The sequence below is a fragment of the Acomys russatus genome, chromosome 7 (genome assembly GCF_903995435.1).
Source record: "Acomys russatus chromosome 7, mAcoRus1.1, whole genome shotgun sequence".
NCBI lineage: Eukaryota > Metazoa > Chordata > Mammalia > Rodentia > Muridae > Acomys > Acomys russatus.
The window spans coordinates 51,740,644-51,765,914 of NC_067143.1; the positions used below are offsets into that span (position 1 = coordinate 51,740,644).

Genomic DNA, 25,271 nt, shown 5'->3' on the forward strand with positions numbered 1-25,271 from the left:
CAGCTTCAAGTAACAACAGAGCGGGGTATGAACCTGGAGGGATGACGTAGTTCCTCAGCTTCAGCTTGGGGTCCTGCCTGTGGCACATCTCTGAACTCGGGGTTCACTTTACTTCGTGTTACCTTGGGGTTGCTTCAAAGTCAGGGAAAGTCAAGAAGAGCAGGGATGTTTCATCTTGCCTAAGACCCACCTCTGGATTCACAATTTTGTGGGGGCTATACTTCCCAAGTGATCAAAACTGCAATGTCCATTCACTCACTCAACAAATATTTTATCAATTCCACATTATACAAGAGGAACAAAAGGAAAACTAAAGAGATTTGATGCTCTTCCCTCAAAGTCCATACTTGCTTATATACCAAACTCCACAAGCCTTCATTTTCAACATAGAAGCTGTCAGACCAGGCACAGAGCATAGCCAGAAGAGCAATTTCCCAAGGATTTGACCCCAAAGAATTTAAGTTTAAGGACCCCAAGAGATTTACCCAAGACTTCCTAAATTCCATCCTCCAGAGGGAAGTGTGATGGGGGCTGAGAAATTGGAAACTGATTTTGAACAACTCTCCGAGTGATTCATATATACCATATGTACCTACAAGATTGGAAAGCACTGCTCGGACTCCATCTAGGGTAGACCTGTGATCTTATTACAGCAGCGTGGATTGAAAGGTCATACACAACAGCAATTTGTGGGTCACAGGTCTTGAGACTTGGAAGTTCTAGATCAAGGGACCAATTCTTTGGGTGTCTGGTGAGGGCTTCATGAGGGTCTGGTGAGGCTTCTGTGTTTTCTGTGTTCTCACATGGCTGGATTCCCAATGCTATTTCCTCATCTGTAGGTAGGGACAATAATGCAGTGTGTGTGTGTGTGTGTGTGTGTGTGTGTGTGTGTGTGTGTGTGTGTGTGTGCACGCTCAGGATAATGTGAGGAGACCCATTCAAATTGCATATGGGAAGCCTTTCCAAATGTGAGTTTCAGAGAGTGCACAACTTGCTGAGACGTTGTAAGGAGTCACGCTCAGTTAGCTGGCTAAGCCCAGCAGCGACTAAAGCATCCCAAAGATGCACACACTGTGACATCAGCAGTGAACTTAAAGACATCGCCTCTTCACCAAAACACCTGGGAGTCCAGCCAGTTTACGCAGTGGCCAGACTGGAGCTGAGGTCAGTGGTCACTGCACAGACCGGCTTCTCACTTCCAGCATCCTGGGTAGTGTGATCTCTTCGCTCTCAAACTAGCCACAGTAATCCTGGCTCGCTTCCTTCCCACTGGTTAAACAACAATGTATGGAAATACAAGAGTATCAAAGTTTCTGAAAAGTTCTCTGAAAAGAATAAATCACCTCAAATTTATTTTTTGAAAAAAAAATGTTGAGCTACTAATAGATATTAGGAATAATCATGTCAGTTTCCCTAGCAATAAAGACCACTAGTCACCGGAATGAAGACCTTTAAGCATCTTTATTATCTCTAAATGAGCAGTTTTCAACCTTCCTGACGCTGTGACCCTTTAATACAGTTCGTGTTGTGGTGACCCCCGGCCATAACATTATTTTCATTGTGACTTCATAACTGTAATTCTGCTACTGTTAGGAACTGTAATGTACATCTCTGTGTTTTCTGATGATCTTTGGTGATCTCTGAGATCACGAGTTGAGAACTGCTGTTCTAAGTGGGGATAGTGTTTATTGTACAGTGACATGTCTGGGGCTGGCATCACAGAGCCAGGCAAGCCACACTCAGAACATGATTAGCTCAGCATCTCCCTGTGAGTCCTGGTGGAGTGGCAGTCATGGAAAATCCAATGGGGGACAAAAGGGAATTACCAGTGAAATGAGAAGCCCGCCCATCGCAGCTTCGCTTTAGGCTTGGGACATCTCACAAAGCAAGCCCGGCTCCAGGAATCAGAGCAGCAGACGCAGCTCTCCTTTTAAGGACTGTTCGGTAGTGTTTGGATGTGGGAGGAGCTGCAGAGGGCTGGATGCAGCTGAAGCAGGCCAAGAACCTCTGACTGATTCAGCCAGCCTATCTTTCCTGCTGCCTACCATCTCAGACTCTTTGTTGGGGACAGAGGACAAAGAGAGGGATCTGACAGCTCTTACTTTCTGGAGATTCGGGATGTGATATTTATAGATAAGTTATTGTGATTCCGGGTGAAAGGGACAAAAGATTCCTCCACCCTGACTAGCAGAGGAGATACCAATATCACCTGGCCGCCTATGGGAGAACCAATGGGAGGCTCAGAATGTGACTTCAGCCGCAATGGGCTCTGGAGGAGTGTGATGAGGCCAGCAGGGTTGGACGGGGATCATCAATCCTTCAGTCTCAGGCTGAGCTCCGTGGGCTCTTAGGTTCACTCAGAAGCTTCATGACGTCCTCTGGCCCTCGGGGGTCGGGGTAGGGGTGGGCAGGGACTCATGAGCAAGAGACACAGGACCAAACACAGCACCAGACAGCCTGAACTCGGGGCAACTGTTAAGATACATGAACAAAGCCAGCACGTTGAGTGGACAGGAGGCCCCTTCTCTGGAACTCCAGTAGTCCAGAGAAGTTGGACCACTTCCAAAGAAGCCACTGTGCAGCCTTCTCCATCCTAAAGGGCTAAGGGTTAGACTGGGATGCTCTGAGGGCAAAAGATCAAAGCCTATATGGGCTTCTCTTCACAACCAGGTTCCAGGCCTCCTTTCTGCTTTTTTTTTTTTTTTCCCCTTTGCAAGTGTCACTAACCCGCCCTGTCTTTCCTGCTTTTCTACTAACCTGAAGACAATGGCAGTGGCTTCAGCAATTGTTACCAGACCATGGGATAGGTCCCAGGGCCCTGAAAGCTTTGGGTGACTGCCAGAGCTGCCGTGCCCTCAATTGTCTTTGTTGCTTAGTTGAAACATGAACAAACTAAGAATGTGGGTTGGGCCTCCTCCACGGGCTGAGCCACAGGCCAGTGTAGGTCCCCCTCCCTCCTTCCAGCTTCAGGACAGCCATGGCTGCCTGATTTCTTCCTCGCAGTACTCCTGTCTAGACCATCCCTCAAGCCAGGACCTAACAACGGCCTCTCCTCCTTAGGTGCAAGCTTGGCATCTGCTGCCCTTGCCCCTTGTAGTTGCCATCACCTACCCCCCTCCCCCGTAGCCTCGGACTTCCTGTGCCTCTAATCCTCTTTTCTTGCCTTTTCTGAAATGAGCACAATGGGCTTTTTCCCAGTTAAGGAGTTTTACCACTAGTCACTAAGTAGATATAAACACAGCAGAAGTGGGGAGGAATAAGGGAGGGTAGTTAAGAGATGTGGGCATCCATGTTGGCACCTACCTAAGTGCCTTCCCTGTTTCCCTTCTTGGACATTGTCACATACATCCCAGTACTGTTTTTTCATCTTTTACCCCTGGCCACAGAATTTAGCCACAGTGCCTCCCCCAATCTAGTATAGTATGAAAAAAGCTGTGCTCTGTCAGGAGTCCCTGCCTCTCAGGAGGGTGCTACCCTTTCCTCCCTCTCCCCAACTTCCCCTGCCATTACCCACTCTGCTCCCCCTCAGGCCCTTGCTGCTCTTTATGCCCCACTTGGAAAGAGGTCTCCCCTGACTGTGGGCTTCACATTAAGAGTAAATACAAGTATTTATGCATTTATTATTTAATTCAACTGGAAGGTTGGCATGCCAGGATGACGTGTAACCATCCTTGTAACCTCTGTTGTAAACAACAGAGAGCCAAAAAGAAATTTGCGGCAAGGGACAACATGGGAACTGTGTGTGGGCATACTGCCTTGGTGTGTGTCTATGCACCACAGGTATGCAGTGGCTGCAGAGGCCAGAAGACGGCACTGGATCCTTCGGAACTGGAGTTATAGACGGTGTGGACCATCATTCGGGTACTGGGACTGGAACCCAAGTCCTCTGGAATAGGACTTTAACCACTGAGCATCTTTCAGCTCCCTCAGAGTCATCTTTAATGGAGGTAATGGCATCAAAAGCAATAAGCACCATTATCGAGGGCAGCTGGCACAAGCTTCTCGTTTTTTTCTGGATGAGGAAGGGAGTTGACACAGTGGCAAAGCTGGAAAAAGCAACCAGCCTCACTCTAATTCTTCTAGGAGGGAGACCTTGCAGAGCTGTGGGCATCATTAGAAGGATAAGGCATTTTTTTTTTTAATTAAAAACACAACAATACAGATCTTTCTTTTGGCCAAAACACCTAAATGCCACCTCATCCGGTGAGCAGCAAGTCATTTGAAAAGATAAGTCTCTGGCTTTCGCTCAAGTTCAGACCCCAGGGTTTGTGGGACAAGAAGTGAGCACGTGACCTCTGCTTTTAGTGGGAGGACAGGAGATCCCACACCAATCTTCTCATTTTACAAATTGAGACCTGATGCCCAAAGAGTTCAGATGATACATCCAAAGTCCTAAGGCAAGCCAACAGCAGACCCGAAGCCACAGCAACAAACTCCCAGGCCAACAGCTTGTTGCATAAGACATGGCCAACTTTCCATAGGTTCACTGAAAGGAAAAGTGAATTTAAAAAATGCAAGGAGCAGAATATTAGTCTCTGGATTTTCTGTAGCTACCAGAGAGCTCAGTTATCCTGGCTGTGGCTGCCATTCCCTTCTGCAGAAAGTTGGCTCCTCACCCGTCAGCCGTGATTTGGCTTTCGTTCCTACGAGGCCTGGTACAGTCTTCACAGCTCAGGACTTCTTTGTCTGAAAACAGACAGAAGTCAATCTCTTCACATGCCTGCTCCTTCCCACACTCAAACAAACATGCCACCAACCTCTGCTCTTCCACAACAGCCAGATCTGAGTAGCCACAGGGCCCATAGCACAGGATCCAGGGGTGGGACCAGCAGGTCCCCTCCAAGGGGTTCCTGTTATAGTAGATGCCTAGGTTAATCCTATGCTTCTTGTTAGTTGGATGTGAGTATAAGAGCCATGCTCCTGATGATGTTCCACCTCCTTCTTCCAGCAGAGGGCATGTCTGAGTAGGGGGAGTATCTTTACCACTTGGATCTTGACATATGGATGGCATGTTCAAGGGCTGGAAGCTCACTACACTGCCTTGGCAGCCATGGGGAGGCTCACAGAGCTGTGTGTTCAGGGTTGGTTTCTGAAAGCAGTTACCATAATCATAGCTAAAAGCCTCTGCTCGGAATCTGCTTGGTGTCCGGGCACTGCAGTAGAGCACAAGGTTACCATCCCTCCCAGTTACCTCTGCCACTTGGCACTCCCCTGTTTTATGGGGCCCAATGAGCTCGCCACGGTGCCATGTGACTCCTAAGTCATCACTGTAGATCATCAAGGAATGGGACTTGACTAAACATGGAAAACAGAGAAACCGGTGTGAGAAATAGTAGACGTAGGCGGGGATGATCAGCCTCCCTGACTTCAGCTGGATGCCATGACCTGGGCTCACAGAAAACGTGGCCCAGTGCTTCACCTCTGAGCCAATGACCTCTTCAGTCAAGTCTTTCACTTTACCCCATGAGCACCCGGCATCCTGACTGCAAACGAAGCAGAGACGAGCGGCATTCTTGCCCCATATAATCTGATAACGCTCAGAAACATGGTCCCACACACAGTTGAAAAACAGGTACACACGGCCAGTATTTTGCTCCCACACAGGGCAGGGGTTCATGGTCCGATGCCCAGGTAATACGGCTTCCATCAGTGGCTGTAGGGGGCCCCACTAGTCAAGGGAAAAAGAAGGAGATATTGTGAATAAGTTACTAATAGGAAGACAAGAGGTTCATTAAAAGCACCAGTTCTTTTTGCAAACAATATATATATGACATTGAAATGGACAGAATCTTGAATGCCCAGATAATCACCAAATTTGCAGCTCTTTTTTTTTTCTTTTTCTTTTTTTTTTCTTTTTCTTTCTTTCTTTTTTTTGTTTTTGTTTGTTGTTGTTGTTTTGTTTTGTTTTGTTTTGTTTTTGGAGATAGGGGTTCTCTGTGTAGCCCTAGATGTCCTGGACTCGCTGTGTAGACCAGGTTGGCCTCAAACTCACAACGAATCGCCTATCTCTGCCTCCCGAGTGCTAGGATCATAAGCGTGAGCCACGATGCCTGGCAAATTTGCAGCTCTTATAAGGTGGATTTAAATTAGAAAAAAGTGATAGTGCTAGACACTGTAAAAGCTATGCCCTCTTAAGAACGTTTTTTGTTTCATCTGGACTTCCAGATCACTGTCCAATTCTCAACTCCAACACCACCTTCTCTGGGAAGCCTTCCTTAAAACTCACTCTCCCTGAAACTTATAGAAGCTATGTGACACTATGTGTATTTTCATTAACTGTCTGCACTTTTAGACTATGAGCTTTGTGGACAATACCCAAATTATAAATGTTTGTATCTTCAATACTTGGCACATGAAAACAGCCAATAAAAGTTTATAAAAGCAAACAAACAAACAAAAAGATGGGGGCCAGTGAGACAGCTCAGAGTGAAGACGCTTGCTGCCAAGCTTGATGACCTGAGTCTCATCTCTGGGACCCAATGGTAGAAAGAGAGAGCCAATGACTTTCAAGTTATCCTTTGATCACCACTCATGCATTGTGGCACATGTACACAGAGGGACAGACTGACACAGAGGGAGGAGAAAGAGAGAGAGACAGAGAGACAGAGAGAGACTCAGAGATAGAGACACAGACAGAGACACAGACACAGAGAGAGATAAAGACAGAGAGAGAGACAGAGAGAATAAATACAAATATAATACAAAAGATGATGATGATGAAAAGAAAACAATGGAGCAGGACGTGGTGGCGCACACCTTCAATCCCAGCACTCAGGAGGCATAGGCAAGTGGATCTCTGTAAGTTCAAGGTCAGCCTGGTCTACAAAGCGAGCCCAGGACAGCCAGGGGTATACAGAGAAACCCTATCTCAAAAAACAAACAAGTAAACAACAAACAAAAACAAAAACAAAACAATGGATCAAATAGGGACGTTTCCAGCAAAGATAAAGTTCAAGACTGAAGAGCTTTTCTCTTCCTATGCTATGGTGAGAAAGCAATGTCTAACAGCACATTAAAGACTCAAGCAGAGTCAGAGAGGCCTGCCCACGCCTACCTTTATCACTACTGTGAGACACTGGGCAGGCTTGACTTATATTTCCTTATCGCTAAATGGAGAATACCAGAGGAGCTATGAGAAGAGCAAATGAGACAATGCCTAGTTACACACACTTCAAGGAAGGCTTGAGCTCCCTGAGCAGCATTTGGTAAACTTCTAGAACTCCAATAGAAAGAGGCAAAGAGCAAAATCAGAGATGTTACAGGAAGAGGAAAAAAGATAGTTCAACCTCACACATAAAAGCAAAACATAAACTGGGATTAAGCAGATAGCATTTTCAGTTAATTTTTTACATTATAAAGTTTGATAATTGTTGGTTTTAAAAAAACATGGAGAAACAGGCTCTTTTATGTATGGACTGGAGTGTAATAGTTGAGTGCTTTCCCTGGATACCTAATTCTGGAAAATCATCCCAGGATATACATGCTCATTAAATAAAAGGCTGGAGGCATAGGTTTGGCTAGAGTACTTTTCTAGCATATGTAAATCCTTGGGTTGGATCCCCAGCATCACACACAGAAAGAAAAAGTATAAGGCATTTCACTGGCAAGCTAATTAACCTCTTTTCTTTGTGAAACAAAATTTTAAAAATGATATTTCATGGTAGCTTTGCTTATAAGAGTAAGCATCCCAGCACAGGGAGTTTTGTTTAATGGCGGACATGACCCTTTGTTCATATATAGTGCTACAGGAAGGGCTCTATGCTAATCCTCATCGCCCAGTGATCTCGCCCCAAGTACCAGGCCTTCGGTGGTAGCCTCCTGTACTAGGCCTGTCTGTGCCACATAGGAGCCAAGCCTAGGCCAGACAAGCCATTTAGAGCCCTTAGGTCCATTCTAAATATCCATTCTAAGTGTCCTTAGAAGGACACTGACAGCTCAGACAGGATCCTCAGGTTGCAGTTTCCAAGGGACCAGATGCTACATCAAGATTGCCACTAAAATAAGTAAAAGCTTTTTAGTCTAGAGAAAAGAAGCCTTAGGAGGCATGAGCCACTTCTAGGTACTTCAAGGAGTGGTTCTCTGCAAAAGGGGCTTTATGTTATGCAGGGACCCACTGATGAAGGAGGCAAGACAAGACCAATGTATAGTTAGAAAAGTAGACACTATCTCATTTAAAAGATGCAACTTATTGCCAATAATTAAGGTCTTCATATGAAGTATTATGCAGACAGACCACCGCAGAAGATGACTAGTGTCGAGTTCTTACTGTGCAGTTTACGTTATCAATTACATCCTCTAAGTGCTAAAGCAAAGAAGACTCAGGTACCCAAGTTCACAAACCCAACATGGTGTACGTACCGACTGATTGTGCTGGCTAGTTTTATGTCAACTTGACACAAGCTAGAGTTATCTGAAAGGAGGGGAGCTCAGTGGAGAAGATGCTGCCGTAAGATTCAGGTGTAAGGCATTTTCTTAATTAATGATTGACAGGCAAGAGCCCAGCCTATTGCGGGTGGTGCCATCCTTGGGCTGATAGTGCCAGGTTCTAGGAGAAAGCAAGCTGAACAAGCCAGTCAGCAGCACCCCTCCATGGCCTCTGCATCAGCTCCTGCCTCCAGGCTCCTGCTCTGTTTGAGTTCCTGTCCTGGCTTTGCTCAATGATGGACTGTTACTTGGAAGAGTAAACTAAAATGAGCCCTGTCCTCCCCTAACTTGCTTTGGTCATGGTATTTCATCACAGCACTACTCAGTAACCCTAACTAGGACTAAAGCTATGTTCCTAACCCCTAAGCTAGAAGCTGGTAATAGAATCTAGATTTCTATATTAAGACATGGTTTTTCTAATTTCAAAACTCTGTAATTAAGTAAATTAAAGAATGAAAGTAAATATAGCAATGAGAAAATAAAGTAGAAAATGTGTGACTACTGGACAATGGCTTACACAACAAGTTATGCACAAACAAACAAACAGGAAAACAAAATAAGCAAATAACACTCATGTTTATTAGCTCACTGGCTGCACCAGAAAGAGGACCAAAATAAGCACAGATGATGCCTGTCCAAATGAAATAGCTAGTACCTGGGCTCCGTCAGGCCACAGGGCTGGATCTCTGTTCAGTCTGATCTGGCAAGCTACAGAGAAGCCCTATTGAGATACAGTAAAGAGCAGGGGCTGGAAAATCCTTAGCCGGAAACAGGAACCAGTGTCATCAAAGCAAAGACAGGGGCTCAGCAGAGTCACATTGTCAATGTGACATAGCAAAGCATCTGTTTTGGGTATGAAACTCAGATGGTGAGAGGTAGGAAAGCATGCAGATTAGGGGAATGAAATGCTCAGCAAAGCTAAACTAGCAGTGCTTCCTCCTCTGGGTGGTTTTCCCAGGGCATAGGAACAAAAAGCAGACAGACCACACAGGATGTGAATGGACCACATCCATGCCTAGGATACAACAGAGCCGTGACCACTCAGTAAAAGCCTTCCCCTCCCTAGTTCTCCCACACAGAGTTTTGCTGGCAAAGATGGGGGTGGGAGAGACCCAGATGTGTATTCAGCTGAGAGAAGATGAGGCCCAGGCCTATATCTGGGATGAGTCACCTGTACAGAGCGCCCCTTCATCACCCCTCGCCTGACCACCAGGTAGAGGGCATCCTCATCACGGCACGTGGACCGCTTCTCTGCAAAGGCCAGGAAGGTTCGGGTGGGAGGGATGTAGAGCAGGGCTGGGATCCGGTAGGTGATCCCTTTCACGTCTTCCTGCTGGAACAGAGTGGTGCTGAGGGGGCATGATGACACTTCTTCCATGACTTCTGCAAGGACAGCAAACAGTTTATTGCGGGCCTTGTTAGTTCCCTGCAGAGGGCACATGTGAGATGTGGCTGGTACTTGAATGCCTACTTTTTCATAGAGAGAGAGAATCCTGGCCTCAACAGCACAAAGCAAATAATATGCACCCTCATTCAATAACTCTGCTCTATAGACACATCCGTTCCTTGGCTTGGAGTGCCTAGTTATTCGGATGCCTCTCAACTCACACCCATTTGAGTAACATCCGTGACTAACAGTTCTCTAGGGAAGCTTTCTCCCTATCCCGAAGCCTGGGATGAAGGACAATCTGGACACTTTCTTTTCTTTTCTTTTTTTAAATTTATCTTTATTAAATTGGCGTTCTCCTTGCACATATACATGTCTGTGTGACGGTGTCAGAGTCCCTGGAACTGGAATTACAGACAGTTGTGAGCTGCCATGTGGGTGCTGAGAATTGAACCCAGGTCCTTTGGAAGAGCAGCCAGTGTTCTTAACTGCTGAGCCATCTCTCCAGCCCCTAAAAGCCACACTTTCACATGAGGCCTCCTGTGTGCAGCTCAAAGGATAACTACACTGGCTTGGGGTCTGCCTTAACTCCCAGCTCCCAGGAGATTAGTTTCTTGCAAACTCAGTTACGTGGATCTTTGTGATATTCTAGCTGCCATTTGATAGGCTACCCAGTCTTGTGATGACGCTGGCAGTGGAAGCCTCCAGAAATACCATAGAAGCCCCACTTCTCAGAGGCCACAGAAGGGACTCAGGCCATAAAGACAAAATAAACTTTAAGATTTGATTTTCTTTCAATTTGTCATCCAAGATCCATATGATAAATAATTTATTTAATAACTAAATGAAACAGCAGCCTCTAAGAGCTAGGCCAATGAGTCCCTCTGTTTATTCAATAAACAATCTCTGAGTGCCTACAGGCGTGCTAAGGAGACACCTGTTCTCAAGGTTCAACCAAGAGAGTAAGTACACAGATTCTAAGTAGGAAGCAAAAAGCGCTGTCTTAGAGCTATGCATCAGAGCAAGTAGGAACACGGAAAAGGTGCAACTAGGCCAATCAGAGACCCAGAATAGGACTTTTCAAGAGGGCAACAGCTGCGCCACGCTAGCCACCTCCTTTGCCTGGGACGCTCTTTTTCAGATAACCACACAACTCCCTAACCTCACCTCCTTCAGCTCTGCTCAAACAATCATCCACCTCTCAGGGCCTCAGCTGTGGACAATTACCTGATGACGCCCTTGCCACTTCTGTTCCCTGTGGCCCGCTCACTCCTGAAGATCTCATATATTACACATATTCAATGCATGCTACAAAATAAAAGCTACACAGCGTCAGGTCCTAATACGCCGTGATGGCCAGCCGTCTGTGCTCAGCTCAGGCTGGACTCTGACCTGGTGAACACTCAGCATTCTTCAGAAACCTCATAAAGTGAGGTTTCTATTGGCCAGTAAAAGCCATTACTTCCTTATCTTCTCCGATGGCCCCCGGCTCTGGAGAGGTTGCCATCTGGGTAGTTTCTACACTGTAGCCCTCACTTGTGCATAGGGCTGTATCTTCTCACCTAGAACCAGACACAGTTTGTGATAGGTGCTGGACAAGCATGGGCTGACAGAAGGGATGCCTGACTAAATGAACTGGAACATAAAGAGCACAGGTGAAAGCAGTCATGGCGGGCTTTGCCCTTGGACACACCACGGATACTCCCTGAGATTAACCTTGAGATAGACTGGGTGGAGCCATCCTGGGCCTGGAATTCAGAAAGCAGACTGGGGGACTCCACCTGGATTATTGTGTTTTTTGGGGTTTTTTGTTTGGTTTGGTTTGGTTTGGTTTTTTGAGACAGGGTTTCTCTGTGTAGCCTTGGCTGTCCTGGACTCACTTTGTAGACCAGGCTGGCCTCGAACTCACAGTGATCCACCTGCCTCTGCCTCCCAAGTACTGGGATTAAAGGCATGCACCACTGCCTGGCTGATTATTGTGTTTCTAATCGACTCTCCCGGGAGAAAGAGACCGGCCCTTGCACACGAGAGACAGACAGGCAGAGAGGACAGAAAGAGACAGCAGGTTCGAACCAAGCTCCAGCGCATGTGGACTGGGAAAAGGATCGCCGAACAGGCCAGGCCAGCGCGCAGGCCAGAGGCACCTAGGGACTCATCCCATGGAACAGATACTGGAAGGTTCACTCTTGTTTCCCTTTAACCTTTTTCCCTCTTGTGTACGATAGCTAGGTTGTATAATAAAGTTTAATTGTTAAGAAACAGAGCCAACAGCCAAGTGATGGGGTAAGACAGAGTGGGTGGTGGTTATGTCTAGAGGTAACAGAAAACAGTGAGCTGTGAGGACTTTCAGTAGGGTAGTGTGGCTACGGTGAGGTGGAAAACATAACATATGGGCAAACATAGGGACTAAAAGGCCCAGCAGAGCTAGATCCTGACAGGTTTTGTCACCTTGTGGTACTGATCCTACACACAGGGAGCCACTGCAGAGTTTCTGATATGAATGAAATATCAGGTTAGACCAGTCTCTTGGGCAGATTTCAGGGGAATTAGATATTTGGTAATGTTACACTGAGTCTGTTTAAAGACTCTGAGTCAAGCAAGAGAAACTTGAACACATATGAATGATCCAATCAAGCACTAAACTGAGGAAAGTGTGGTTCATCGATGTAAAAACAGTGGGATGCAGGGATCAGGAAGCAGGGGAAGCAGGATGAGTGGTGTGGAATCCACACAGAATCCCAGGAAGCAGACTCCAGAGACCAGACTCAAGGTCCCCAAAGACAACTAAGAATGGCCCTACAATTTTGAAGCTTTTCGCTGTTTTTAGCTTTGTTTGGGTTTTTTTGGTTCATGAATTTTATTGTCTGTTTGTTGATAAAAATGTATAAATGGAATGTTAATAAATTTCAATTTAGTTCTGTAATGTCAAGAGTTTAAGAATTTAAAAAAATGGATTGGTTAAAGAAGAAGGAGGAGGAGAAGAAGGAGAAGGAAGAGGAGGAGGAGGAGGAAGAGAAGGAAGAGGAGGAGGAAAAGAAGAAGGGCTTTAACTATAGGGAAAAGTCCTGTGGAAGCATCTTCTATCTCTTTCTTCTGTGTAAGAACTGCAACTCCCTCCCAAGTCTGCTCATCCCAGATCTCCCCAACCAGCATCCAAGGATATAGTTTAAGAAACTTGTCATAGAAATAAGTAAGTTTTGTTTTTTCTTTTAATCTGAGAAAGAAAGCCACCTAACTCACTAGAATACCTTTCAGGATTTTTAACTGATTTTCTTTACACTGAGAATTTGATTTACTCATCTTGAATAGGGAGGTCCACTCATCCACAGCAATTAGGGGGTCCCTGGTGTTCCTGTTTGGATACCAGCTGTGGGGATCAGGAACCCAGGGAAGGGGGGGTAAGTGGCGATGGAGCGCACACAGGATCCCGGGAATCAGACTCTGGAGACCAGACTCAAGGTGCAGATGTAACTTCATTATGGGTGTATGAGCCTTTATAAGACTGAAGGGCCCATCAGACCACCCCATGCTAGCCTCAAGCACCAACAGCAATCCATCAGATTGGTGTACTATGAGGATATGGGGGTGGGGTGGAGCAAGGTCACCTTAGGAGACTTCTGTAAGGAAGGGCAAGCAGTCACCACCCTAGCCTCGGATCCATTTTTGAGACTTCCCTGGCGTGCTAGGAGCCCCTAGTAGATTGACACTGTGTGCAGTGGGGTCAGGATCTTTCGAGGAGCCATCAGAGCTACTGGCACCTCACTCACCATTCGACATGGACCTCCATAAGGCTTATCTCGACCGACACTCCTCACAGTGGGAGAAGGGGCCTCAGAGTCGGAAGAAAAGTTTTTTTCCCTTCACACCAGCCTTATCAAACGTTGAGTGAAACTGTCTTCTCAGCATGTTGTGAGAACATACCTGTGATCCACATTCAGACTCTCCTCCTTCCATGCACCTGCTGGCAATGCTTAAGAAAGGATTTGGCTTAGAATACTATAGGGTCTTGGGCATGCGTTTCATTTCTCTATTGATTTGGGGTCCTCATCTATGTGAATTAAATTCCACATAAAAATAATGATAGAGGGCTGGAGAGATGGCTCAGAGGATAAGAGCACTGGCTACTCTTCCAAAGGTCCTGAGTTCAATTCTCAGCAACAACATGGTGGCTCACAACCGTCTATAGTTGAGATCTGGTGCTTTCTTCTGGTGTGTAAGTGTTTATGCAGGTGGAATACTGTATACATAATAAATAAATCTTTTTAAAAAATGATGATGATAGAACCAGAGAGACCAGAAGAATTAAAAATCATGTTTTGGGGTCACTGGGCAAAGTTTAAGAAATAAGCCTGCAGGCCTGGGGAGGGGATGGCCTTGCTGCATTCCTCTCAGCCCACCGGAGATATGGTTGCTAAGAAACCGGACTAGAGGGCCCCCAGCTCATTACTATCATTTAAAAACACAAAGACCTCCTTCTGTATCTTAACCAATAAATGTTTGCCAAGCTGGGACTCCCTCTACTTTGGGGAGGGGGGCACTGGGAGGGAAAAGCAACCTATAAATTACCCTCGACCCAGAGCTCAAGGCGCTCCTCCTGAAACCACTGTGTTGGTGACAGTTGGGGGCCCCAGCTTGAACTGAGAATAAAGATCCTCTTGCAATTGCATCCGTTTCGTCTCCTGGTGGTCTTTTGGTGGGGCGTCCCAAGAACCAGGCATTACAAACCTTAAGTAGCTTAGGCCTTAAAGGCCTTGTTGGAGGTTGGTCTGGTGCTATGTATTCTGATGCTAACTACTGACCCCCAAGATCCAGTTGTTGCCCAGATGTGCACATCCTTATGTATGCCTGTCTTTGTGGTGTAAACCTTGCTCTACCTGTTTAAAGTTGATTGGTTAATTAAAAAGGCCTACACCTGGACAGGGCAGAAATGAGGTAGGGGTGGCTAAGGCTTGAGGGCTTCGGGGACCGAAGGATCTTGGGAAGGAGGAACCAGGTACCAGAGGAGAAACACGGAGCAGAATCGCCACGGCACAGGAGGGAACCACGGGGGCCAGGAAGAGGAACTCTGAAGTTTTGCATGGAAAAGAAGTGGCCCAGGTGAACAGTTTAAGCAGTTATTTTGGGATTGTGGATGAGTAATATCCCAGATAGAAATGATTAAAGCAGATGGCCTGGGATGGGGGCTGGGAGATAAGAGTAGTTTCATTAGGGGGTTAGTATCTGCCCAGTTCCAGGTAAAATGAGACTATTCTAAAATACAACAGGTGTCTGTGTCCTTGTGATAGTGGGTTAGATAATACTGCTGTAATAACTATAGGTATTTAATAATAAAAATTATTAGATACATTTACTACAACAGGCCTACTGCACAATATGAGCACAATACATGGCAATCACCAAATCACTATTTTTCAATTATTAATCACTGCAGGCTTTGTTTTGTTTTGTTTTAACATTGTCTCACTTTGTAGCCCAGAATGGCCTTGAACTTGCTATCCTCAAACCTCAGCCTCCTTAACGTTAGGATTCCAGGTGTGTGCCACCATGCCAAACAGGGCATATTACTCCTGAATACTGAAACTGATACATAACAGTAGTCATGCACTATAGAAAATGTAATAATAGACTACATATGTGTGGCAGTCCCACAAGATTATAATAGTGCTGAAAGTTTCCAGTTGCCAAAGACAGACACCTTAGTCATCAGTGTCACAGCCCTGACATTTTACTCAGGTTTGGCTTCAGAAGTCAGCCAGCCTTGTTTGAAGGGAAACTTAGGAAAGGCCACACAGTTGCAAACCTAGTCTCGAAAATTCCACCGTGGGACCTTTTTGGCCGCTCACAACTCCTCTGTGGTAAGAAGGCTTTTCCTAATTCCCTCTACGTTTCTACAGTTAGTTCTAATCTACAGCTTAAGTTTGGCTTCCGAAGGAAGAAATCAAAATAGAAAGGCTCAGAACGCCCTCCGCCTGTGAGGTCCTAGCTGATTCAGGCTGATTCAGGCTGACTCAGATTTCCTTCCTGATGCAGGTCCCCACATCCCTGGCCATTTTCGGGGTGACGCCCACGCCTGCTCACCGGCTCCAGCGGCTCCCTGAGCTCTCCCGAGGAGTCTTTGTGAAAAGCCCGCAGCAAGACCAGGGCGACGGAAACTGGGTGGCGGTGGCGGTGGCGGCGGCGGCGGCGGCGGCGGCGGCGGGGACGGAAACCGTGGGCGCTAAGACAAACCCAGACAAATCGGAGCTGGCAGGCAAGAGAAAAGCGGCCACGCAGGCGGCGCTGGTGCCCCAGGACTGTGGCGGGGCAGCAGCTGGGTGCCAATCTCCCTGGTCAAGCCACACCCCTAACCTCACCGGTCTATTTACTTCCCCTGCCTTAATCTGTCGGTCTGGGGAAGGTATCACCGCCTAAAACATCCCGCCCTGGACAGCCTAAACTGTCGAGCAAAGGTTCCAGGCCTCAGAAGGGGCTACACCAATAGAGGTGGATCGGGAATGTGTTCACAAAAAGCAATGGATGCTCCCCTTGCGAAAAGATTATCAGAGCCTAGTGGGGCAGGGCTGTGAACTCAGCCAGTCTGGTAGAGACTAAAGCTGGAGGGCTGTTACATTTCAGCTGACTAGACTGTGAAGTAAGTTTAAGGCCACCCTGAGCAATTTATCAAGAAGCCCCTACTGCAGGACAGGTTCAGTGGCAGAGCACTTGCCTAGCAGGTGCGACATCCCAGGCTCTCTCTCCAGTACTCCAGATAATGTATCGTCTACAGTGACATACATGGATCTGTCACGAGTACTGAGTCCATTCTCTTGTTTCACGGTCATGTGCAGGGACCACCCCATTCTTCCCCACTTCCCAAAGCAAAAGATGGGCCCCCTCGAGAAACAGCGCAGCAAATAAGAGTGTCAGCCAGTGCTGGGGACGCTAAAACAAACAAACAAAAAAAGTGCTTCAAACAAAAAAAAACTCCTCTAGTCAACAAGGCTACCAGAGAAGACTCAAGGAAAAAAAAAAAGAAAAAAGAAAAAAAGAAAAGAAAAAGGAAAAAGAAAGAAAGAAAAGAAAAAGAAAAAACAACAACAACAAAACAATCATACAAAACGAAGTTGTGGAGTACACTAGCACCAGAATCCACACAGTGGTTACTTATGAGCATATGAACCAGGACCCTTAGCATGGTGGCATTGCCGAGGGGAGGGACTTGAGTTGGGCTTACACTATTAAGACGCACTATAGCAACCTTTGCCTCATAATGTTAAGAATCACATATCCCCAAATGTGGGTCTACCCATAGTAAGACAGAAAGCAGCACAACAGGGCAGACTCAGCCGGACCTGAACTCCATCTCTGCCTGGTATGATGCCAAGGGGCCGGGCCCTCCCACCAAGGAGCATAAAGTCTCTTCCTTATATTTCATTTCAGTCATCTTAGGATTTTTTTTTTTTTTTTTCTCTCCCTAATGCCTGCCCCATCTTGCTCCACAGAAGAATTCAAGGATCTAGTTTCTTTGATGTGAACTTAATTCTTCTGGTTGTTTCTCATTGCAACAATCTAAAGTCATGTTGTTGTTGTTGTTGTTGTTGTAACCAAATAAAACATAAAGGAATCTGGAAAAAGAAATAAAGAGAAAGATAGAATACTAAATTGGAAGATGTAATTTTTTTTTTTTTAAAGCTTAGATTGCATTTGAATCCATGAGCCCGAGAAAAGGCTATGAGCAGTGAACTGGGCGAGGTGCCATCAATGGAAAGTTCTGCAGGACGGGCTTCTGTAAGAATACAAAGTTATAACATAATGAGGTTTCTCTTCTTCCCTTTTTAAATATGATGAGAGAGTAACGTAACGACACAGAGGTAAAATAAAAAATAAAACTGTTCTCTCCTAAAAGGAACCAGGAGCCCACAGAAAAATGGCTGATTTCAGAGCTAGGGAAAAAGAGGTACAGCATAGGCCTAAAGTTTCTGGTCTTACCTGAAAACAAAGCAGCCAGAAGAAAAGAATGGGCGGGAGCGGGGGGAGAGAAGTGATTTAATAAGGATCCTACTACCAAACGTGGGGGAAATAACAGTCCAGGGTGGTGGTGCACACCTGCCCCAGCATTGTGGCAACAGAGGCAAAAAGACCACCACATGTTCTAAATCAGCTGGTTAAAAAAATATTGATTTCCAGAGTAGGTTGGGCTAAATATTGAGACCCTGTATAAAAGGAGGAGGGGATAACAACTTACCAAGAACTAGATTAAATGTTTAAAATCATGAGAACACGGCGCCGGAGAGAGACGCCTCGGTGGCCAAGAGGACCCAGGTTCAAATCCCAGCACCCACATAGTGACTCACAAGCATCCTTAACGCCAGTTCCACAGGACCCAAACACCCTCTTCTAATTTCTGCAAGTACTAGGCATGCACATGGTGCACACGCATACATGTTGGCAAAGTAGAAAATCCTTAAAATGTTATGACATCATATTGACACATGGAGAAAAAGTCTTTTGGCCATTTTAAGAGCTTGCTATAGAAAGAATAAAGCTAGAATGAAAGTAGAAGGTAGAGTAAAGCTTTTCCTATACAAATCATATTCCAAGGTGACTGAATGTTCTCAATAACAACAACAACAACAATAATAATAATAATAATAATAATAATGGAATGATGTAATTTTATTTTACAATAACTTGATGACTGCTAGAACCATAAGATGGTCAGTGTAAAACTTTTGTGTTAGAGCAGTGGTTCTCAACATATGGGTCACAACCTCTATGGAGGTCACATATCAGATATTTGCATTATGATTTGTGACAGTAGCACAATTACAGTTATGAAATAGCAATGCAATAATTTTATGGCTAGGAGTTACCACAGCATGTGTAACTATATTAAAGGGCTGCAGCATTAGGAAAGCTGAGAACCATTATGCTAAATGAATCAAGTCAAAAATATTTGAGCCCACTGTGTATAACATGACAAATAGAGGTGAGCGCGCTATTGTATGTGCTTTCATCTAATACTCTGCGGCTAAGCAGCCAATCTGAGAGTTGACAGTGTAGTTTGGTATAAGATGCTTACCTAGCCCTGGCTCAGGAGGGGTAGAGAATGTGTTAAATGATACCATGATATCATTAAGAGGCAACTGGCCAAATTGGCAAACAGCAAAGTGCAGGGGGAGGGAGCAGATAAAACATCAAGATGTTTTCCATGAACTAAAAGCAAAACAAAACAAAACACCCAAAACTGTGACTCTCTGAACCTTGTTTGGATCCTAGATTGATAGATAAATCAGTTCTAAAAAGACATCGAGGTGATTTTTCTCAGTGACCAGGCATTAAGTAACACCTGAATTTGTTTTTAGAGAAAATAACAATGCTGTAGCTGTTTTCAATCTTCCCAGGTGCAGCTGGCAAAATACAAGCTGAGTGTGGGAGAGGCTTGTGGTCTATAAAGTACAAAAAGGTCACAGAGTTACTGGGACTTCTTTCACAAGAGTTCCTTATTGGCCAAAGCTGGAACCTCTGTGGCTAATTGGCAGTGAGACTAGAATTCATAGAATAAAATAAAACCAAGTCCACACTGATATGAACAGTAGTCCAAACTAGGGAAAAGAGCTCTTCCTGAGGGTAGAATTCCAGTTAATAAACATTGGAGGAAGAAATAAAAAAAAAATACCCTTTAAATGTTGGCAAAAGGGCTTCATTTATCATAACAAGATGCTCTAGAAAATATAATTTTATTTCTAAAATATTAAAATGATTCTGAGCCATTTCCAAGGCTTTTCTTTATCAGTTGAGAACTCTGCAAAAGGATGCATCAACTGTTTTTCTCTTGTGATAGATGCTGGGACACACTTGGCAGGTCTTCCTTCATGGAAGACCCATGACCATAGCTGCAGGAACTGTTGTCAGTCTTCAGTTACCACACTGAATGAGTCAGGGTTTTCCTCAGCTGAAGAAGGCTCTCTCGAAGTCAAGCTCTATTCCCAGGTTGACTCATAAGTGACTGAAATGAGGGTATAAAGATCTGGCCATTCTGAGTCACCTCATCTCCAGAGTAAGTCCCCCATATAGGTGAGGTCACCTTCACAGGCTTGCTTCTTATGTAAAGCCAAGGGCGTTGGATAAGCACTTTGCCAAACTCCATCCACATCTTGCTCCATGGCCAGTGCCTAGCCTGAGATAATAGGCTGATTGAATTGTCCATGAGCTGATTCCATCTTTTTCTATGTATTCCCTAAACACTTCTTTATTGTGTATACATGCAATTGTGTTACATAAGGGCATTTTTATGCACATATACACCAACCAAGAACATACTCCCTTCCACTCTCCTGAACTCTTTCTCACCACTCCTATCAGTCTTTTGTTCCTCCACACGGTTTCACTTCTACCTTTATGTCACAAATACATACAAGATTTTATTCACAAATGAGAGAAAACATTCTCTATCATGTGTCTAAGACTGCCTTAATGTGATTATATGCAGTTGCATCACCTTTCTACAAATGACAGTTTTATTCATCTGTTTAGCTGAAAAAAAATATGTCCATTGGGTGTATACACCACATTTTCTGATCCATCACTCTGTTGTTGGACATTTGGGTTGGTTCTGTAGCTAAGCCATCATTAATACTCTATGACTGTAGTGTGTTAATTAGGACTGCCTTGGGTAACTATCTAGAGGTCCTATAGATCTACTTTTAGTTTGAGGAATCTCCACAGTGAATTCCATAAAGGCTGGACTAGTTTCTCACTAGCAGTATATAATGGTTACTTTTGTCACAATTCTCAACATCTTTTAAAATATTTTTTGTTCTTCTTCTAAAGAATTAATGTATATATGTGTATCTGTATGCCACGTGTGACCATGCCTAGTCACCAGAAGAAGGCATCAGATCTGCTGGAGCTGGAGTTAAAGGCAGCGGTAGGTTGCTCCATATGGCTGCTGAGGAACAAACTTGGGTCCTCCAGAGTGGTCTTAACCACTGAGCCTTTCTTTCTTTCTTTTTTATTTAAAAAAATTTTTTTTTGAGACAGAATTTTTCTGTGTAGCTTTGGCTGTCCTGTGCTCACTTTGTAGACCAGGCTGGCCTCAAACTCACATTGATCCACCTGCCTCTGCCTCTCCAGTGCTAGGACTAAAGGTGTGCACCACCATGCCCGGCCATCTGTTTTTTGTGTTTTTTGTTTTGTTTTGTTTTGTTTTGTTTGTTGTTGTTGTTGTTTTTTAATGGTTGCTATTCATGCTGTGGTGAGATTGGACTTGATTTCCAATTTTAATGATGTCTAGTGAGAACGAACATGTTTTTCTATGTCTATTGGCTATTTTGTATTTCATCTTCTGTCAACTATTCACTATTCCTTCGACTGATTGCTTGGTTTCTTGTACTAGTTAGCTTTGTCAATATTACACAGCCTAGAGTCATCTAAAGAAAGCCTCCCTTGAGGAACTGCCTAGGTCAAGTTAGCGTGTGGGCTTGTCTGCAGAGGACTATTGGGATTGTTAGGTGATGTAAGATGGCCCCTGGCCACTGTGAGCAGGACAGTTCCCACACTGGGCTATAAAAGAAGCTAGCAGCTGTGAGCCAGCCGGCCAGCAGCATTCCTCCGTGAGTTCTGCCTCAAGTCCCTGCCCAGATTTTCCTGTGATGCACCTACGTAACCTATAAAACAGCTTTTCTCCCTTATGTCACTACCTTTGGCCAGGGTGTTTTTTTCAAAGTAAGGAAACTAGAACATTTCCTCTCCCACCCCTAGACATTAACCCTGTTAGAAATATACCTAGAAAAGATTCTGTTCCACTCTTTGCACTGTCTCTTCACCTAACACTTTTCCTTATTGTACTGCTTTTAAATTAAAGTTTGACGACTTCTCTTTTGTCAGTAATTGCCACTACTTCCCAACTGGGTTCTATTCAGATGCTGTATCTTGACTGGTTTTTCTACTTTGCCCTCTAAGTTTCAGAGTTTTAGATCTTACATCAAGGTCTTTGGTCCATCTGGAGTTGGTTTTGTACAGGGCTAGAGAGATGCTAGTTGCAACCTTTTACATGTGGGCATCCACTATTCCCAGCACCATTTGTTGAACATGTACTTTCCTCCAACATGTATTTTTGGCATTTTATTATTAAATAAGGTGGTTGCACGAGTTAACATGTATGCTTTTGTTCCATAATGTGCTGTGGCTCTATAGTATAACTTGAAATTAGCTTTTTTCTCCTTTTCTTTTTTTCTCAGCACTGTTTTCACTATCCAAAGTGTTCTATGGTTCTGCATGGATTTTAGGATGTTTTTTCCTGTGAAAGTGACATTAAATTTTGATTGGGGTTGCACTGAATCTTTAGATTTCTTAATAAAACCATTTCACAATGTTATGATCTGCAAACGTAGCTCTTCAACTTCTTTATTTAGTGTTTTGAAGTTTTCATTGTAAGAGTTTTTCACTTCTTTGGTTAGGTTTATTCCAAGGGCTTTCAGGGTATGTGTGGGCAGGCTCAGGAAGACAGTTATGGATGGGATTGTTTTCCTGTTTTCTTTTACGGCATGTTTATGGTAGACAATGCTTTTAAAATTTTTATATGGCAATTTTGTATGCCACCACTTTGTGGAAAAATGTGTATTAGAGCTGTTTCCTGTTAGTTTTTTGGTTCTTCTAGATATGAAATCTTTTCTTCTTTTCCTATTTGTATCTTTTGTTTCTTTACTGTGTTGCTCTACCTAAGATTTCAAGCAGAAGACTTTCTAAGTGTAGAAAAAGAAAGAGACCATATTTGCTCTCTTGCTGATTTTTAGCAGAAATGCAGTGTTTCCCATTTAGTGTTACTAGTGAGTATGTTTGTCATATATAGCCATTATTATGCTCAGATATGTTCCTTTCTACCTGTAAGGCGCGCCCGCACCCAGTAATGGCGACAGCGGCAACCATAACTCCCGCACAAGCGCGGACATAAGCTCTCCCAATTTGCCCCTCCCGAACAGGGGTATGCAAATGAAGTATTCTGGAGCTGCCCTCTCAGCCACAGGCATACTAATGAGGCACGCTAATGAAGCATCCAGACATGACCTATGAGATATTGACACGACACATACACAGAGCTATTTAAGTGATGTGCTCGCGGGCATTCGGGGTCTTTCGCTTCAGCTTCAAGGGCGCTCCCAATAAAGCGCGATTGAGAAGAATCCTGGTGTCTGCGTCGTTCCTGCCGGCGGGAGGGCGCATCAAGTGGTGCCGAAACCCGGGAAATCGAAAACAGCGCTCGGACCACTAGACGCCTGCGAGGACCCTCGGGATCAAGAAACCCCAGGAGGATTCAGAACTCATCGCGCGGAGCGGCGGTACCGGTAAGTCTTCCTTTAAGGGCATGCCCCCATTTGGCATAGACCCCCTTCTGGCTGCAGGGCTACTCTTGTTGTGGGCAGCATTTGTTTTGTGGTGTTGTTTTTGCTTAAATTGTCATCGGCACGGGGAGGAGTGCATTTGTTGGGAATAGCACAAAATGGGAAATCAGCATTCAACGACCTTCCTTAAACCGGTACAAGAACTTCTTAAGCAGCGCAAACTGAAGGTATCGGAACAAACAATTCAGGGGTTTTTACAGGAAATAGATCAAGTTGCCCCCTGGTTTGAACCCACTGGCTCTTTAAACCTTGCTAGTTGGGATAAATTGGGCCGAGACATAGACAGAGCATCAGAAGAACGAAAGTTACGGGCAGGGACGAAACCATTATGGCGCCTGGTGCGTGCCTGCCTGGAGGATAGGAGATGCGAGGACGTTATCAAAAACGGCCAACGAATGTTAGCTAATCACCAAGATAGCATATCAGAAACAGAAGGAATAAACAAGAAAAGGGAGAGGAATAGCAGGAAAAAGGATAAACAAAATAAAAGAGCAGCTCAAACAAAGGAGGAAGAAAAACAGGAAGAAAAGAATATTAGCAAGAACCTACACTCGGTACTCGATGATTTCACTAATTTGTATCTCAATAGTTCTAGCGAATCAGAGTCCGAGAGCCATAGTAAAGAGGAAGAATTAAGTACTGAAGAGAAACAGGACTTAGAGGAGGCAACCGCTCAATATGAGCAGGAGAGAATAGCACCGTCGGCACCCCCTCCATATAATCCTCAGTTCACTAGTAAGCAAAAACCCTCTAGAGGTAGCCACCCTCGCACTAGTTTTGCAGAGCCCAAGACATGGAAAAGGGTGGCTGCCGCCTTCCCTGTCTTTGAAGATCCAAACACCCAGGCTCGATATCATGAACCTGTTGGATATAAACAAATTAAGGATCTGGCAGAGGCAGTACGAACATATGGGGTAAATGCTGCTTTTACTCAAGCTCTACTAGAGACATTTGCCTATACGGCCATGACACCGACCGATTGGATGAGTGTGGCCAAGGCATGTTTAACTATGGGACAATATTTAGACTGGAAATCCATATATACCGATGCAGCTCAGGTACAAGCTAGAGCCAACGCCGCTGCAGGCCAGCCCCTTTGGAATATGGATATGTTTCTAGGACAGGGGCAATGGACAGCGAATCAAACGGCGTTTCCCGTAGATGTTTATACCCAAATTAACACCATGGCCATAAAAGCTTGGAAAACCCTACCTAATAAAGGGGAAGTTATGGGCAATTTAACAAAAATAATACAAGGCTCCACAGAGCCGTTTTCTGATTTTGTAGCCCGTATGATGGATGCAGCAGGGAAAATATTTGGGGATCATGAAACAGCCATGCCATTAATTGAACAGCTGGTTTATGAACAATGTACACAAGACTACAAGAGAGCAATAACGCCTTGGAGAGGAAAGGGACTCCAAGCCTGGATGAAGGCCTGTAGAGAAATTGGGGGACCCTTGTCCAATATGGGATTAGCAGCTGCAGTCCTGGCAGCCGCAGGCAAAAATGGGAAACCAAATAACGCTTGTTTTAAATGTGGTAAACAAGGACATATAAAGCGGCAATGCCCTCTCAGTAACAACACTGCACATATTAATAAGTCCAAGGTAGTCAGAACTCCTGGGCTCTGCCCAAAATGCAAGAAGGGGAAGCATTGGGCCAATGAATGTAGATCAATTAAGGATATAAATGGAAAACCTTTACAGCACTCCGAACCAAAAAACGGGGACAGGGGCCCCCGACCTCTGGGGCCGCAAATATATGGGGCAGTACAGACACCTTCGCTACGCCCACCGGCGTTCCGAGGAGAGCCACTCCAGGTTCCGCAGGGTTGGACATCTGTGCCACCACCCGATGCGTACTAACACCACAAATGGGGGTTCAACCGTTAGACACCGACTTTAAAGGACTCCTCCCCCAAAACACGGTAGGACTGCTGTTAGGCAAATCTTCTTCAGCCCTTAAAGGCCTGATTGTCACCCCAGGCATCATAGATGAGGACTATACTGACACAGTTAAGGCCCTGTGCTCCTCTCCTCGAGGCATAACAGCCATATCACCAGGAGACAGAATAG

At 45.0% G+C, this 25,271-nt stretch overlaps 2 protein-coding genes across 3 annotated transcripts in view; both read right to left on the reverse strand.

The window, feature by feature from the left end:
* Positions 1 to 25,271, reverse strand: part of Serpinh1 (serpin family H member 1) — a 671,742-nt gene that overhangs the window by 430,244 nt on the left and 216,227 nt on the right. The window lies entirely within an intron of this gene.
* On the reverse strand, positions 4,606 to 15,944 carry Neu3 (neuraminidase 3). Its single transcript, XM_051149027.1, has 3 exons — positions 15,890 to 15,944; positions 9,596 to 9,807; positions 4,606 to 5,668 (listed from the first exon to the last, which is right to left on the reverse strand). The coding sequence occupies exons 2-3, from the start codon at positions 9,800 to 9,802 to the stop codon at positions 4,613 to 4,615; spliced, it is 1,263 nt and encodes a 420-aa protein (XP_051004984.1). The 5' UTR covers positions 9,803 to 9,807; positions 15,890 to 15,944; the 3' UTR covers positions 4,606 to 4,612.